The 12,771-nt window shown below is 43.7% G+C and overlaps 1 protein-coding gene across 19 annotated transcripts in view; it reads right to left on the bottom strand.

The window, feature by feature from the left end:
* PTPRF (protein tyrosine phosphatase receptor type F) overlaps positions 1-12,771 on the bottom strand; it is a 389,043-nt gene that overhangs the window by 90,950 nt on the left and 285,322 nt on the right. For 10 of the 19 annotated variants that reach the window (XM_033000823.2, XM_033000824.2, XM_042803813.1 and 7 more), the window contains 2 exons: positions 10,995-11,012; positions 2,139-2,249 (listed from right to left, as the gene is read on the bottom strand). In XM_033000823.2, coding sequence (XP_032856714.1) covers positions 2,139-2,249; positions 10,995-11,012 — 129 coding nt within the window. The remainder of the gene's footprint in view (positions 1-2,138; positions 2,250-10,994; positions 11,013-12,771) is intronic. The other 9 variants (XM_042803846.1, XM_042803913.1, XM_042803874.1 and 6 more) reach the window with 1 other exon arrangement.

The raw sequence follows: 12,771 nt of genomic DNA, 5'->3' as shown, positions 1-12,771 counted from the left end.
CTTCTAATGACAACACTGTAAGACTATCACAAGAAGAAAAAACAGGGATTCTTTTATTCTGCATCTCAAACCTGAGAAAATAAGACATTTCAATTTTTTTCCTTGCTTGTTAAAGAAATAAAGTATTGTTCTTGGTTTGACTACCCTTTTGAAGTCATTAACTAATACAGTAACAATATGAGGTCTTTTTCATAGAACATTTGCTATCAGTAACTGTAAGCACAAATACCATATAGGACCTAGTACACACAGTGAATTTAATCTGATAATAATTTACAGGGTGTCCTGTCTTAAATATATGGCAGGGCTTTATCAGGATCACACAGGTTGGAGACTGACATTGTAAAGGTTATATGCAATAAAAAGGCTTGTTCCAAAAACGTATGTGTAAGAAAATGACAGTTAACAGAAAAGCATATGTCTAAGAACATGTTTCTTTGGTGAATGTTAGGATCCTCTCATGTGCAGACCATCCACAGCCCATGCCTAGCCCAAACAGGACAGACGAACCTTGCTGAGCAGCAAGTCAAGTGTAAAATTCAGTACACTTCTCAGTCCTAGAGAATTTGCTTGCTAAATAAAGAGTGTTCATTAGTAAGAAATCAAAAAGTTGTTAAGAGGAGGTTTTTCTACCTCTTCAAGGTCCTGTGCCTTTTTTCAGCCACACCTCTATAGGAAACAGAACATTGAGAGTCTGAGCACGCCACATGAAGCAAAAGTATCCCAAATACTGCAGTAAAACAGCTGGGTATCCACACAAACCTATGCAGCAACAGCCAACCTGGTAACTAGGATCCTTTCCCTCAGAGTGCAAAGTGAGAATCTGGGATGAGTTTTAGTACAGTTTGCCTGAAAAATGAACTTGCAAGAATACAGGGAGTTTAAAATCATCCGTAACTACACTGTGAGAGTGATATGATTCCACTGCATAGATACGGCTTCATCTTCTGAATATACTTAATTGTATATTTCAGTCTTCCAAAGACTCTTACAATCCAAATTATGCTGCAAAATAAAAAAGCAGTCCCCCAGAATAAGCAAAGAATTCAATGCCAGCAGCCACCCCTAGAAGCAAACACACAGCACGTGAAGACTTAATCATTCTCATGTCCCCTTTCCATACTAACCAATGCATATACAGCTTTAAGACTGTATTTTCTTTCTTCAAAGAAGAGGAAGGAAGAAATGAATATGAGATTTTATTATTAGACAGTTAGTTTACCACATGGAAATAAAATCTGGTTCTAACTTCCTAACAAACAATGGGTTGCACCAGCACAAGAATCTTCTTTCTCTTCTTGGGAAAATCCATAACTACATTTCCCAGGGGTTCCGGACCAGTGGCTCTAGTTATAGAGAGTTTCATATGAAGCAGCACATTTTCCTTATTGCTGAAATTAACAGAAAGCGTACAGGGAATTTAGCCCTTGCTTCTCTCCAGGCTAACTCAAACACCTTTAATGTAGAGAAAGAAAACTGGCAGGAGACTGTCCAAATGTAAAACCTAGCTATTCTGATATGTTGAAAACAGTTTTAAATGGGCAACATAGAATAACCATTAGAAAAATCACTTGACATGAATTGCGGCTAATTTCCAGCAGGTTCCCAGTGTGAGCCATTAATACCCAGAGGCTCAATCATCGATGCATGTAAGATGGATTAGGATAACTCCAAAAAGCTGTTCAGTTTTTAAAGATACACATTCCGAAGTAGATGCCTAAATATCAGCTCACCTATAGCTAAGCACCTCTGGCTCATCAGAGCATGACCAGTTTTACATTATTCCACCAAAGGTTAGTTTTTACTAAGAGGATTAAGCACTCCTTGATTCCAATTAAAGTAACTACGACACAAAGTTAAAGAGTTCAAAGGAGAAAGGAATTCCAATTCTGCCCATATTTCAGCATTTTACATAACACCATATAAACAGCAAAAACAGATTTCCAGAAGTACAAGCCAAACCCAACGTGGATCAAAGATATCCTTGAACTTGCTGGTTTTTGAGCAAAAGGCCACATCACACAATCCACAAAATGTGTGATCAAGGCACCAAGACGGGGAACAATCTCCTTCGCTGAAAGCCATGGAGTCTTTTGGGCAGGAGGAGAGTGACCTCCTTGGGTGGAAGCTGCTCTTACCTCGAACATAAAGGTTAGCTGGGGCAGAATAGCGGGTTCCTGCGCTGTTCGTTGCAACACATTCGTATTTCCCTTGGTCTGACTCCTCACTGTTCTCTATTTGCAGAGCTCCTGTACACAAACAAAATGACACAGACAATTCAGGTTATGGCAAATCTGGTAATCAAACAGCCAGCCTCAGAAAAGGAAGGCCATGCCCCGCACTTTTAAAGTATCTTCCTGGATAAATATATCGGTGATGTTCCCTGGACTCACAGGGTATGAGCATGCAGCCAAAAGGTACCCAGCTTGCTGTTAGAAGCTTGTGGAATTGATTATTGTTATTTTTTTTAATGTACAGGGAACCAGTTACTGATGTGTTTCCAACTGCCCCAACCACTTATATTCATTGCTTCAATAAAGAAAAAACACATACACATACACACATATTAATTACAGCTTCGTATGGGTCTCCTGTCTAATAAAAGGACCTTTAATAAGCCTTTAATCAAAACAGCCAAGCACAAAGCACACTAACTGTAGCTGTTTCTTATCTGATACACACAAAATGTAGCAAACGCTCAACAAATTGTGACCTTCCTGCAGAAACTGGCAGAGTCCCATCTCTCCCACCTCACCACCCCTCCTTCCAGCAGACATTCCCTTTTGAGAAAACACTGCCTTTCGTCAGCTTTCTCCATGTCAGCGATCTTGTTCTTTCAGATTTTATTATATGTGATACAAAAAGATTAGAAACTCAGTCTGAGACTTCAAGGATATACACCAATGCGATACACCCATTTTGCCGCACGGCGCTCACGTGAAACCACTCTCCCTTTGTCCCAGCAGTGCCCGCTCCTCCAGCTTTGGGTCCGGAACAGTTGCTTAGCCCAGCCTGCAGGTTCCTAGGGACACAATCTGATCACATCCCCAAAGTGCCAGATGCATGAGGGGCACATCTAAACGACTGCAATAAATATCAGAGCACACAGAGTACCAATTTACATGGAGAACCTGTAGAGTACCCATGATGTGGAAGTGAGCGCTGGTGGTTTTCTCTCACTGGCTCAGCCTATTCCACTGGTGTCCAGCACCGCTCTGCCTGGGAGACAGGTCTTTCATCCAACTTCTTGCCTAGCACAGATGACTGTAAAACTGGTCACATCTAAACTCCCGCAACTGGACCCCATATGCAGACTAAAAGATGGAGATGCGAAGAAAGAGAGAAAGAAGCAGGATGCATATGACAGCAAGCTGGCACTGCAGGAGCGAAGGGCCGTCGGCCACACTGAAGCAGCTGGTGCTCAGCCTGCTTCCCCCAGGCAATGTGGGAATAATTTTTAAAGTGCCTCCAAGTGCTCAGATTCTGATGGTTAGGATTGCCTGCAAGAAGGGAACTCTGCTCACAAACCATATACTAAACTAAAAGAAAACATTAACCCCTTTGCTTGTAAGGATTTGAACTCATTTCTGCCTGCCACGGTTCAAAACGACCACTGAGAGCGGCACTGAGAATAGCTAGTGAAATTGCGTTCTCCCTTCTTGCTAGTTCAAGCTGCAGGTCAAACTCAGTTTTTCATATCATCAGAACAGAAGAAAAACTAATGTGAATCAACCACTGCCACCTACATTATTTAGAATGATAAATTGAGACTGTAGCATAAGCCTATATGTCATGGGGAAAAATGAACTTCCCTGGGTTCTGCCATATAATAAAAATGATGTACAGAGCCCTCCCTATTGTTGCATTAGTGCTGGAAATGAGGCTTCAGCTAGACAGTGAAAGCTTGTTTGCGGAAGTCTTTCCATCTACTAACAAAAGGACCTGCCAGCTTCCCCTAGCCACGGTGCTCTCTGGACACCCACAGGCCAAAACCTACAGAGCACAGATGCTTAATTCAGGAAGAATGTTGAATTTCTACATACTGCCTGGGAAAATCATCTCCAAGAAGGCAGCAGCATGACAGGCAGTGGAGCAGGACAAAGCTTCCCAGCATTGACAAGACACAGAGAATCAGAGAATCTAAAAGTGGAAAAGACCTATTAGGTTATCTTGTGCATCCCTGAGGGCCAGGGCAGGATTGCTCCCTGTTGTAAATGTACTTGTGTTCTGTCCAATCTCATTTTAAATGTACCAAGTGATAGGTCTTTCACCATTTCCTCAAGGAATTGATGCCACAGCCTGGTTATGCCATCAGGAAGATTTTCCTGGAACTCACTCTATATTATTCCCTTCTTAATTTCTGCTCATTACTCTGTGGGCACACACGTGTTGCAGAATTCATTCTGAGTGCTTGCATCAGGCTTGGCCAGGAAAAGCTGTTTACTGCAAAACATACCCAAACTAAAACAAACACACAGAGTGGATGTCATCACCCTGAGAAAGACCCGGTCTCTGATTTAGCCTGTAGCCCTCATCAGCTGGCTGGGCTGAAAGCAGAGACAGCTTCAGGTAACAGGCAGCGGTGTCTGCCTAGGAAAAGGTAAGATCCCTAGATAATTCTGCCATGAACACATACTTTTTTATATGCTCCTTTTAGCCATTTAATACATATCACTTGTATTTATACCTTTTATACTTGCAATCACCATGCCTCTTAAATGTCGGTTAGTCAAACTATTTTTTATCTCTAGGTACCTCACCATTAGTGCTGGAGAGAGAAGAGGAAAACATATGAGAATGAAAAAAATGAAGACAGAAGGGAGTTTCAGATGATGTGCTGTTACTGTCTGTCAGTTCTACAGCCAATGCGGACCAATTTCTAGAATCATACTGTAAATATGTAACATGTGTCAGCAACTGCCCAAAAACTGCTCAGGGACATTGGGCAAGGGATTCTGGATTTGTCTGGATTGGCACAACTACTCAAACTATGGTGCATCAGGAGCAAGAGAGAACCCAGAAAGCAGAAGTAAGTTAATGCAAACCTCTCAACTGAACCAGAAAGAAAATAATTACTGCAATAAATCATCATTAGACAAACACACAGATCCCGCAGTACAGCTGACAGCTAGAAGAAAGTGGAAGGATCATGGTAAACTAATGGCAGTCAGTAGGACTACAGGGGTTTTCTTGAAGGACGGCCTACAACTAAGTGACGGATACAGGAAAGTGTAGCGTATCTCAGGGTACAGAGATTCATGAACAAAGTTAAGAAGCTCAGACATTGCTGGGATTAGAAAGCTGGACACAAAAATGCACCTGAACCTTGGGAAAAACTCCCTAAGTGTAAAATGCTCCAGGCCCTAGTTCAGTCATCCCAGGGAAAGGCAACAGCTTCATCTCTTGCAGTGTTCAAGTCTAGACTGGACAGAACACAAAGAGCTACAGGAAAGGAAGAACAGCTCCTTTCCCTGAAGTTCATGGAATCTGCATCCAAAGACCCTCAAAAGTGCAGTGAATTCTTTGCTTTGACAAGTGCAAAGGATCTAATTGCTATTCCTGTCCCTGTCAACATCTCATTTTATAATCTCCCGCGCCTCTGCAAACTAGGGCTAGGAAGGCTGACTTACTTTTATTCATTGCTTTGAGATTTATTTTGCACAAGTTGCCGAGTAAGGTCTTGTTCACACAGGATGTTACTGCACACTTCTCATATAGACTCTTCCAGTGCTCCTGTGTCAGGTGTCTTGTTCTTGTTTGCATGTCTGAGTCCTGATGGGCAATCAGGTAGCACAGCTTCAATGGATTCAGGAGGACCATCTACCATCAGGATGTGCACATGTGTAGAGAGAGGAGCAGTGAACAGCTTGTTTGGGAGCTTGTGGGGCTCTGCAGTAGTGGGCGCACATCAGAGCAAAACCTCTCTGCGAAGCACCACTCGACCTCCACTGCCTCCCCTAAGCACCCTGAACCACAGCAGGGCTTCGGGACAAGAGGGGCAGCCATTCCTCACCATGCTGCGATGTCATGTTGATATCGCTTGCAGCTCAGATCTGTTCCTGATAACACATCTCATCTTATCCTGAGAAAACCCTTTGGCTGCTCTCCAGTGCCAGGTAGAATGGTGACAAGGCAGAGCTTTCTGGGGCTGAGGGCAGGAGTTAGCCCTGCTGACTAAGACAGGCATCCATTAGAAGTTCTTTACTTTGTGCTGGTATTTCCTTGTCAGCCCCTTCCCTCCTCTCCTAGCTTTTTCTTCTGCTCTTTAAACTTGGGCACAGACAGCAGCCCCGTTAGCAGCTCTCCAAGATACTTATCTATTTAAATATACTTGTGATCAGGCAGAATCATTAGTTGCAGTGACAGTGGTTAAAAGCAGCATTTAAAAAGTGCACTGCACAGAGAAAGCATGGGGAAGGGAGATCCTGATAAGGGCTGCTTCTTGGCAGCGCTGGGTACTGCTGTGCCATGGAGGGCTTGTCACTCTCTTCTCTAGGTGATAAACCAAATGTAGAAAGCTCTGAGGTGCCATATAAATTGGTGTCTCTGAAATCCTGCTCTGTAGCTCATTGGGTGCTTGTGCTCTCTTCTCCCAGAGAGCACTGCATGGAGGTAACACAGCAGCTCTTGGGGTGACACTCTTCTGTATCTCTTCAGGTCAGAGCTCCATCCCCAGCAGTGGGAGCAGCTCCATTTCTCTAACAGGGTATTCACATTCTCAGCTCCTCTGGCTCAGAGTGGGGGGACTGATCTTTTGCCCTGGTTATAAAATTAGACATAAGTATCCAAGAGTCAGAGGAACCAGGCTTCAGTCACAGCACTCATCTAAGGAAAGGACTTGCAATGCAGATATTAATGAACCCAGCTACCTGACCAGGGTCCTTCCTCCCAAGGAAGAGGTAAATTTTACCCACCCTTCACACTAGAGCACGTGGCTATCCCAAACCCCTCCCTTCTTTTTCCCACTGCCTCTCACCAGCTTCCTCCACAGAAACATCGCCTGACTTTTCCTGAAGCAGTATTCTTAGCCACCCCTTCAGCCAGTGCTCAGGTGTGGGTCCCGATCCCCCTTCTGCTAAAAATTCCCTCCCAGAGAAGGAGAATCCTCCCAGTAAAATCCAGGGAGCAGTGGAGCAGGGCCAGAGGTAAGCCCAGACCATACAAGGACGCATAAATGTGAATATGATGGAGAAAGAGACACTGTGAAGCCCTGACAATGAGGGAGTTGGACTTTGACACCCTGGCTGCTGCCCAAGATAACCAACACTTGCTGTGGGAGATGTGAAAAACTGAAAGACACCAAAACCACACGAGAGTCATTAATAATGAAAAGAAACATTTCCCATATTCACTTTTTTTTTTTTTTTTTTATGATTTGTAACAGCAGCATCTCTCAGCTGTTATAGAGGATTTCCCCTAGCCTCCACCAGCCATCAACACTGCAAAACAAGATAACTACAAATATATTTTTATTGTTAGTGTTCATTATGCCCGAGAGGCCGTTGATTGGCATGCAAGGGGCCTGTCTGGGATGGCAGTGCTGCTGAGAAATCACTAGCCTGTGCACCAGAGGCAGCTGCTGATAGCACCTGACTGCTGCCACCGAGACAGACTTGGGCAGAGAGGGAGTAAAGGAGAGCCAGTGTGCTCGGCAGCACGAGGTCTCCTCTTGGACAGCGGCTTTTCAGGATGCTCTGATCTCTCACCAGCAGGTACAGGAAATCTAGGGGAACTCTGCAGCAGAAGCGAAACTACAGCACTGTCAAATGCACAGGAACACCTCTGTGCTGCTAAAGGGACATGAGTCAATCTGAATCCCGACAGTAAGGAACATGACATTACAAACATTTCCAGACACTACCCCACCCAACCTCCCCCTGACACCGTCTGCTCCTGCAAGTGTATCTTCTAATTTTTAAACTGTTTTCCTTTCACTTTTATTTTGTGACTGGAAAAGATCAAGAAACAGGAAAAAGATCCTATCACATACAAAGTGCAATCAAATGTACAAACACATCCTCAAAAAGAGACAGCAAAATTCTTTTAGCTTTCTCTAATCTCTTTGGATAGCTTTATGCTCCAGCTCGCAGGATAGTTGAAATACTGGATCTATATTTAAACCAGTTTGTTCAGGACTGGAAAAGGTTTAGCTGCAGCTATACAGAAGTCGGTGCGGGTGTTTACCTGGCTTCCCAGACAGACAGCTTCTGACACCCATGTGAGCTGATCTAAAGTTAATTCAGACAGATCTCTGCTACGCTGACATCTGCAGGGAAGAAATACTCTTATGTATAGGAACCTCAGATATTTCCTGTGGTGACAGAAAAGTAACAAATAAATCTGACTGGAGAGGGATAATGCCTGAGATGATGATATTTCTTCACCTGCTCATGTGCAACCTATTTAATGCCTGTTCAGTCCAGCACCCACCAGAAACACAACTGTGCTCTCTCTTACCGCCTGGGGCAGGAAAACGCAGCCAGGTTTCACAAAAGGTTGAGTTCAATTCCAGAGAAATGCTGGAAATTAACATCTTATATTCTACTTTGAAAATAAGAATGAGGCAGAACTTGCTTAAACATGGATCTGATGATGCTATCTGTGGGTCAGGTTAAGAAGATAGCTATTGCCTAATCTGATGGGTGTCTGCCAGCTCCATGTCTTTCTGATGAACAAATAGGGATTTCAAGATTAAATCACTATCTGAGGCAGTCCTGGAGTGGTAAAGAGTGAAGCTACAAACAGAGATTCTGAGTTATAGATGGGAGCTCATCCCATTTCAGGGAAGCCAGAGATGTCTTGGACAGACAGGACCAAATATGTGGGGTTAAGGTCAAATGAGGTGTTCAGAGAGAAAAATCTGTTCGGGGGGGTGCATGGTAAAATTTCTCAGGTTGTCTCCTCACTAACCCCATGCCGCTCGCTGTGAGTGAGTTTTCTGCTGGTTGGGCACAAAGGCCTTGAGTAACGCTCAAACCTCTCAAGTACTCCAGACACACAACTCCTAGTGACACAGTCACAGCAGCAATTAAATCAAACCAAAACAACCCCTTCCCCCAACATTATTACCAAAAGGGTTCGTTAAGAGTCATTAGTTCACCCTTCCTTTCAGACCAAATTAATGGATTCCAAAGCATCAAACTTACCTTAATGAGGAACAAGAGTGCAGCTGGGTATAGAACATGGCAGAACAGTCACTTCTACATGGACACAACCTCACCATCATAAAAGCACTTTCATCTAATCTGTCATTATCTTTAGAAATTCAGTGACCTCCGTTTAAAATAAAAGGCATTAGGCTGACAGAAATCCTCTGGGAGAAGCCAGAGAGCAGCACGTGGCTTCTGTTTGCTCTCACAGAAATGTCATCTTTGACATTCAAACAGGACACATATATTTTAAATAATGTCAAGAACATTCTTAAAATACCTCATCAGGACTCAAACGGGGGTGGGAAGTGGGGTGGGGGTGCGGGCAACTTATGTTTTATGAGATGGATGGTTCTTTCCACAGAGATGTGTTCGGTTCCCAAGCAGGACGTATGGAGCATCCACGTGGTTCTGGTGCTGAGTCACTAATGTCATCAGACAGGGCGGGCGCGCGGGGAGGCCCCGGGATGGCTGCACACTCGGCGTGCATTGCTGGGAGCTCAGAGCGCTCGGCTAGTTAGCATTCAATCTGTCATTTCATTTTAGGATTTGCAGTAGAAATAGGAGATGAAGAAATAGTTTAAGGAGCTTGTAACATCACAGCTGTCAATCTCCACTGTTCCAAAGGGAGGAATGACAGATATATAAGCCCATTCATACCAAAATAAGGTTTGCAGTCTTTCTCCCTGACCCAGATTCGCTACAGAGCCAACTTAATGCAAATACGCATCAAACGGCAATTCACATTTACTCTAAAATCACTTAACAGGAGCTGAAGACATTAACCCCCAGCAACAGAACCAGTTCCAAAGAGTCAGATTATTAACTTCCAGCAGTGATTCAGGGAAAAGGGGGAGGAAAGGGGAGAAGAGGGAAACTGAACGAACGAGATCATGTTGATTTGTAGGTGGTAGTCATTCTGTCGAGAAATCCAGGGGTCAGTCAACAGGGGTAACCAAAATTCACAAGAGAATTCAGAAGGGCCTTAGCATGTAACTCTGATTAACATGCTGAAGTTAATCTAAAGAGACAGCTTTGAGTGTTTAGGCTAGGAAAGACAACACTCCAATTGGAGAGTCATTACTGGTGCATACAGGCTGTGAAAACTAGCCAGAGACTGTGCACACTGGGCTGTCAAACCAGGGGTGGGTTTAATTAATGAAGGCTGCAAGCAGTCAGATGCGCTTCTGATTTATCTGTTTGAAACAAATCTTTGTGCTGCAAAGCAACATTGGCATGTCTGGCTCAGAACAGGGGGTCTGGGGCACTGGTTCTCCACTTTGCTGCCACATTAGAGGCACACTTGAAAGGCGAACATGAGGAAGGCAAACAAAGGTGCTCCTTATCCCAGAGCCAGATTTGCTCAAACTTTCAAGAATTTATCACCTTCTGATTAGAGTTTCATGCCCAGCAGCAGTGAAGAATTTGACTGTTCTCTTGTGAAAATGTTACCTCCTTACACTTATACCAACGTAATTCATCTAAAACCCCCTAGACACAAAACCTCAGAGGCCACAACTGTGCGGGAAGTTCAGAGACTTGCAGGAGCTGCCGGAGATGTCAACCCTGCCGTGGCAGAGGCCAGGGACCATTTTCCAGTTTGCAAACTTTCCGTTGAATAACCCCCTTTCAACAGTGCAAAATCGCAATGGATGAGTCTACAAGAAATCACGCTAAAAACCAACCAAAATAAACACAATAGTGGGAGAGTGCAGATGAGCGAGAGCACTGGCAGAGTTAGGGCTGAGAGTAAAAGCTGGAGATGAGAAACACCAGAGGAGAAGGGACAAGGCAGACAGGAGATGGAGTGATGTGACAACTGGAGGCACATTTCAGCATTCTTACCTCTGATCGGTGTACCACCTGGTGAGGTAATTTGAATGCAAATAAGATTAGAGAGAAGCATTAGTACAAAGAGGAAAGGAAGAAAATTATAACTAAAGAGCAGAAAGTTTTTTTAAAGCTAGGATTTGTATTAGCGCGACAGGAATAAACAAAAAGAAACTGATGTGCAATAAAAATCAGAGTGGCACTCTCAGGAGGTTAGTAAAGCTCACTGCTTCCCGGAGTGCAGCATCCAGCCCTGCATCTTGCCATTAAAGCCACCACCCCCATGAACGGGGCCGAACTAAGCTGCCGAGGTGGCATTGCCGGCTGGCCTCACCGCTTGCATTCACCCACACCGTGTTCAAGCAGTTGAGATGGAGGACACGTTGGGAAGATGGCGCAGTGCTCCTTCATTCCTCATACAGAACAAGGAGGGGGTGTCCTGGGGGCTGCGTGACCGTGAGTGTGCTGGGCAGGAGGGGTGGAAAGCGCATGGTTGCGGGCGCTAGGTGCAATTTTGCTTTGAGGTTAGAATGACCAGTGGGACAAAATCTGCTTGCTTAAAGAAATTAAACTAAGGGGAGAGTGTAACAAATTGGTTTTGAGCCATTCTCCATATTCACATAACCCTTGCATCAGGTTCCCTCCGGCAAAGAAACTGGTGTCACGCAGAATTAACTTTACATACAGAAATATTTCGAAACGAAGTAGTTTCTCATAATGTAACAATGGCATGCTAGCCAGACCTCTGTTGTTCCTGCCTAATTTGAATGTTAGCTGGAGAACGGAATCCCTACCCTCTTTATAAGGCACTGGAGATAATTTTACATGCTATAACGAAGAGTATCTTATAAGGAGGGCTTCTCTGGGAGTGAGGTTAAGTTATCCTGTTGCAACAATCTATAAAGGTTTGTTTTATGAGGTCAATGTGCTTAGCAAGTGGAGGATCCACTGGTCAGTGTCTTGAGTTCAGCGTACAATCAATAACAAAGCATGATTGAAGGGGAGATGCTCCAGCTGGGCAAATTGGCAGGGAACCCTTCTAATCCCCACTTTTGTCCCCTTGGTCTTATTTTGCACATATGAAGGCTGTTAGTATAAGGGAGAGATTCATGCAGATCGAATCTGTAGGCAGTTCATGGTATGTGTTGGTTTTATGCAGATTTGTAGGATCTGAATACCAAGCACTTACCAAAGAAAACTGAGGAGTTTAAACAGACAGAAAAACAGGGTTAAACAGGACACAGTGTGTCAAATCATGTTCAGTGTATTGATTAATAAATACCAGTATGCATACAAGAGTGTCGTGTATCTCAGATTTACAGCTCATTCCATTATCCACAACAATGATCACCCAATGGGAAAGAAAGACAGAAAAGAATTTCTGTAAATACAAAGAAGGCATATTTTAACCATGTTTAACTTGCCTCTTAAAAGGTAATTACAATATTTATACTTATACTTTTTCTTTCCTAACTACCCTTCCTTTAGGCAGAGCCCTTTCTCTAAGCAGGAGCAGCAATTTAAACTACTCATTTTGGCATTTTCTGCTGCCAAGATGACATTACCCCATTTTAACTTTATGTCTGGTTGTATTTTCTGACGCTTTCTATCCACAGATGACTGAAACATCAGGAAATATCTTGCAGTGACTGAAGTTGTGGGTAATCTCTCTCCTGCAATAATCTGCTGCTTATTTATCTATCTTAGTAACTACCGCTACCCTTGACAGAACAGTTTTACCCAGAGATACTCGCATGGAATAGCACAGCCATGGAAAACAGGGTTATTTCTC

Source organism: Tyto alba, unplaced genomic scaffold (assembly GCF_018691265.1).
Source record: "Tyto alba isolate M040663 unplaced genomic scaffold, T.alba_DEE_v4.0 Super-Scaffold_1000006, whole genome shotgun sequence".
Lineage (NCBI taxonomy): Eukaryota > Metazoa > Chordata > Aves > Strigiformes > Tytonidae > Tyto > Tyto alba.
The sequence above is the reverse complement of the archived record's forward strand: the minus strand, read 5'-3'. Positions and strand labels throughout refer to the sequence as shown.